This window comes from Fonticula alba, assembly GCF_000388065.1.
Source record: "Fonticula alba strain ATCC 38817 unplaced genomic scaffold supercont2.11, whole genome shotgun sequence".
Lineage (NCBI taxonomy): Eukaryota > Rotosphaerida > Fonticulaceae > Fonticula > Fonticula alba.
The window spans coordinates 476,831-481,099 of record NW_009242981.1 but is presented as its reverse complement, the minus strand read 5'-3'; the positions used below and the strand labels follow the sequence as shown (position 1 = coordinate 481,099).

The window sequence follows — 4,269 nt, the reverse complement described above, 5'->3', positions numbered from 1 at the left end:
TCGCAGTTTATGCTCGCCGGGTTGCAGGGGCGAGCGAGAGACACACGAGGCGATGGGCCGGGGGCCGCCGGTTGCGGTCGCCGGCGGCCCCCTCGAGAGGCCGCCCGGCGAGTGCGGCCCCGTGCCCGGGGCTCCGGCGGCCCCGCCTGGCGGCCCCCGCCCCCCCCGCCCCCCCCCCCCCCCCCCCCCGCCGCAGCAACGGCCCTCGCTCCCGGGGCCCGGTGCTTCCGCCGTCAGCCGCGCGCAGGAGGCCCATTCGCTGGCCTCCGGGGATGCAAAGTGTCTTGACCCATGTGCTTTGGGACCGCCGAGGGCGAGGGGTTTGCAAGGGGAGCACACAATCGGCCGCGCCGACCGGGGGCGCGGCTGCCCCCGCCCTCGGAAAACCCCGCGCCCAACATGGCCAGAGGGGAAGAGGGGGGCGCGGGCGGGGGGAGAGACAAGAAGAATGCGGCTACATAGTCAAGCGCCAGCGGCCGCGACGGGGGCCTCAGCTGATCGAGTGCGGATCTTGGCCCGGCGCAGGGGAGGCCGCGCGTTTTGTCACCGGTAATAATGCCGGCCACCGGCCCCCGCCCCCCCTCCCCCGGAGACTGGGGATGCGCCCTGCCTGCGACTTGCTTGGAGGGGCCCTCCTCGGCGCGTGGGCGATGGTGCGCGCCTCGGCCGGCCACCTGCAAGCCATGTACCTTTCACAATGGGCCGGCTCGGCCCGGGCCGGGAGCGATACCCCGCGTTGGGACCGGGTCCCGGGCCAGAGATCCGGGGCGCGCCCGCGCTCGCCCACAATCTTATCTGCCCCACGTTGGCCGTCGCAGGCCCTCGGGCCGCGCCCGCGGCACTTGATCCCGCCCGCGCCGGCCCCCCTCCCGGCCTGGCCGGGTACCGTAGAATGCCACCGGCACCCCGGCCGGCTGGCGTTTGTTGCCGCCCCTGAGACGCGAGGGCCACCGCGAGGAGCGGCCATCTCGAAGCACACACATTGATGTCGCCCTCGGTCGGTGCTGCCGGGAGCGAGCAGCTCTCGCTCGAAGAGGCCGACCGGCCGCGGTCCCCCCCCCCGCCCTCGATGATTCGACCCACATTGCGCACTCTCCACGGGGGCGGGGCGGCGGCCGGGGGGCGCCAGGACCCGTTCTCGGGCGGGCAGGCCCCGCTGTCCAGCTGAGGCGTGGTTGACTTGGCTCCTCCTCCGACCCCTTCCCCCGCGCTCAACAAGGACATCATACCCTGTTTGGGGGGCGGGCCAGTCCGGGATAGGGCGGCCCCGATAGCGCCGAGGCGGCGCTACCTCACATTCGCTCACCGATAGGCAGATAGCAGGCATGCCTCGACCCCTCCTCGTAAAGGTGATAACCCACGGGCGCGGCGAAGAGGGCCTCTACATCAGGCAGAGCGGGGAGGGGGTTCGAGGGGGTGAGCTTGGTGCCCCTCGAGCGCCGGGGTGCAGGCGTACAGCGTGATCCGCGCCGGCGCCCGGGCTTCTCCCCCCTTCCAGCCCTTTCCCTCAATCGCACACATACACACGCCCATCCTCTCCCCGAGCTCCTGAGCCCCCGAGTTCACGGGCCCCAAGTGCCCGGGCAGGTCCCCCGTCTTTCAGTCCGGTGTGCCCCCTGCCCCGCCCCCTCCCCCCGGGGGGGGGGGGGGGGGGAGACACCTGTTAAGATGTGGCACTTAAGTCCGGACCCCGTGGGCCACAGTGCACCGCCCGGGGCATGCGCCCCCGCACCCGGCATTGGGAATGCGTGCCCGCCCCGGTTGGCGCTCAGCCCACCGGAGGAGGCAGGCACCCAAGAGCAGGGCCATCCGGTGTATGTGGGTTTGATGGTCGGAGGAGGAGGAGGAGGAGGGGCGCGCGCGCGCGCGCGACCGGCCGAGGCGCAGCTGCTTGTAGAGCGAAGCAATGCGCAGCCCCTTGCCCGAGCGTGGGTGACGCGCATGGACGCCCCTCCCCTCGGGGGCGGGGTGGGGGCGGGGAGGAGCAACCCCCCAATCCCAGCCCGAGTCGCGCCTGCGCAAACCCCACAATCCGCTTGGCGCTGGCCTGGCAACATGGCGGAGCGCCGGATCCCAGTGCCAACGCATGGGGAGCTCGCACATGGTCTATTGGGGGAGGGTCACGCGTCAGTCCGAAAGGTCGACCTCCAGCGGATCGGAGGCTGGGGGGGGAGGGGCGGCTGTGCCGCCGGAGGCAGCGGTGGCCGCAGGGGCGGTGGTCGCGGGAGCAGTGGCCGAGTTGACGCTCGGGATGTGGGCGAAGCCGCCGGTGTAGCCAATCGACCGCAGCGGGGCCGCCCCGGTCTGAAGACTTTCACCGGGGATGATGAACTTGCCTGACACCGGGGGCTCAATGGCGGGGGCAGCGGCAGGGCTGAGACCCTCGTCAGCCGGCTGGTGCCCGGCCATGGCATCGACAATGTCCATCATGTTGAAGTAGTCTGTGTGTCGGGGAGGTGTGAGCGAGACGCGACATGTACATGGGAGGGGGGGGGGGAGCAGGCCCCCGCGCAGGCAGTCATGCGTACCATCCTCCTCCTCGCCCAGCTGAAGATGCTCGCCCTGGCGCCAGAGCTCAGACCGGCCACCGGCGGCGCGAGCCTGCTCCGGCGCCGGCCGGGGGCCGGCCGCCCCGCCGGGCCCCTCGCCGTCGAAGTCCTCCAGCCCAAAGTCATCCGGGTCATCTTCCGGGCTCAGGCCCAGGTCCGTGCCGTCCTGGTAGACATAGCCGCTGGCCCGGTCAGCGGCGTGGATCACCCGGGCCAGGGTTCGCCGCGAGATGACCGACAGCGGCCGGAACGACACCAGCGCATGGTCGTCCACCAGCCGGCATAGCGACCGGTGCATCATGGGGTACGCGTGGAGGACCGGCGCCGGCTGGTGGGCGGCCGCCGCCGGGGGGGCATCGCACGGCTCAGGTGCCACCAAGTGGCCCCCGGGCTCGGGCTCCCGCGTTCCCAGGAGCTCCTCGCCCTCAAGCAGCTGCTCCTCCTCCTCCTCCTCCTCCTCGGGGCCGTAGCGGACCTCCACCCGAGCCGCCCGCGGGGGGATGGTGTTCGTGACACTCGGGAGAATGGGCAGCGAGGCGCCATGCTCGGATGTGGGAATCAGGTGCCCGGCAAGGCCCGCCCGGGGCTCGGCGGAGGATGCCCCGCGCCTTGAGCGGGCCCGGCGCCGCCTCGGGGCTCGGAGCTCCAGGCGCCGCTCCAGCCCCTCGGGGGCCAGGAAGAAGGGAAGGCCATAATCTGAATGCAGTGACAGCGGTCGGTCAGCGACGTGCGGCATGGAGCCGGACCAAGAAAGCCACCCCAATCCCCACCCAAAGGGCGGAGCGGGGGGAAAAAGCAAGAGGCGAAGAGGAAGAAGGCAAGATGCCCACCCCCTCGGCCGCCGCTTCGCGCTACCGGAACGAACCAATTTCCTGGCGCTTGATCAGGTCCACCTTGCCCAGGACATTGATTTGCGGCCGGCCCAGGTGCAGCATCGACTGCAGCGAGGGGATAAGTGCCGCGGTCAGGTAGCGCGACCGGTCTGAGCAGTGCCGCGAGTCGGACAGATGGACCACCACAACCTGAGGCCGGTGAGCAGGGGGGCGGGGGGGGGGGGGGGGGGGGGGTGACAGAATGTCAGCAGGGAGGCGGATCGCGGAGCGGCAGCGGCGACCGGCAGCGGCGACCGGCAGCGGCGACCGGCGAGTACGCACCCGAATCTGCGCCTTCTCGAAGCAGTCCAAAATCCGGTTCATGGCATCATGGTAAGAGTAGAGCTCCGACTGGCCGGGGCAGTCAATCAACAGGTACTCGGCTGGGGTGACGCGGCGTCGTCAGTGGACATGCTCATGGGAGCATGTGTGGGTGCGCGAGTAGGACAGAGACCGCAACGACCGGGCATGCGGGCCCTCCTCCTTTGTCTTTGCCCATTGCCTGGGCGGGCGCCCGAGCACGCACCCTCCAGCGAGCGAATCTTCATCAAGACCCAGTCAATGTTCTCGGCGATGTACTCCATGCAGTAGATGAGCCCGCCATTCGGCCCGAGAGCGAACTCATCCTGCACGCTGGTCAAGTCCACCAGATCGCGGATGTCCAGGTCCGCCTGTGCAAGGAGGCCCTCGGTGTCCTCGGTCGCCTCGTACCCGATGGCCGGATCGAAATTGACATATGCCGTCGGTCTGTGCCCGCCGGAGCCAGGAGGGAGGACCGGTGTTCAGAGAGGGGAGGGCGAGGGGGTAGGTGAGTTGCGGCGGACGGGCTCCCCGTCACCATCCGGCCG

The 4,269-nt window shown here is 70.9% G+C and overlaps 1 protein-coding gene across 1 annotated transcript in view; it reads right to left on the bottom strand.

Annotated features, from left to right (window-relative positions):
- Positions 1–2,090: 2,090 nt before the first annotated feature.
- H696_05507 (hypothetical protein) overlaps positions 2,091–4,269 on the bottom strand; it is a 2,626-nt gene continuing 447 nt past the window's right edge. Inside the window, exons 3-7 of the mRNA XM_009499331.1 lie at positions 3,948–4,168; positions 3,704–3,804; positions 3,415–3,571; positions 2,529–3,245; positions 2,091–2,441 (exon numbers count right to left, since the gene is read on the bottom strand). Of these exons, the coding sequence (XP_009497606.1) occupies positions 2,128–2,441; positions 2,529–3,245; positions 3,415–3,571; positions 3,704–3,804; positions 3,948–4,168 (1,510 nt within the window). The 3' untranslated portion in view covers positions 2,091–2,127. The remainder of the gene's footprint in view (positions 2,442–2,528; positions 3,246–3,414; positions 3,572–3,703; positions 3,805–3,947; positions 4,169–4,269) is intronic.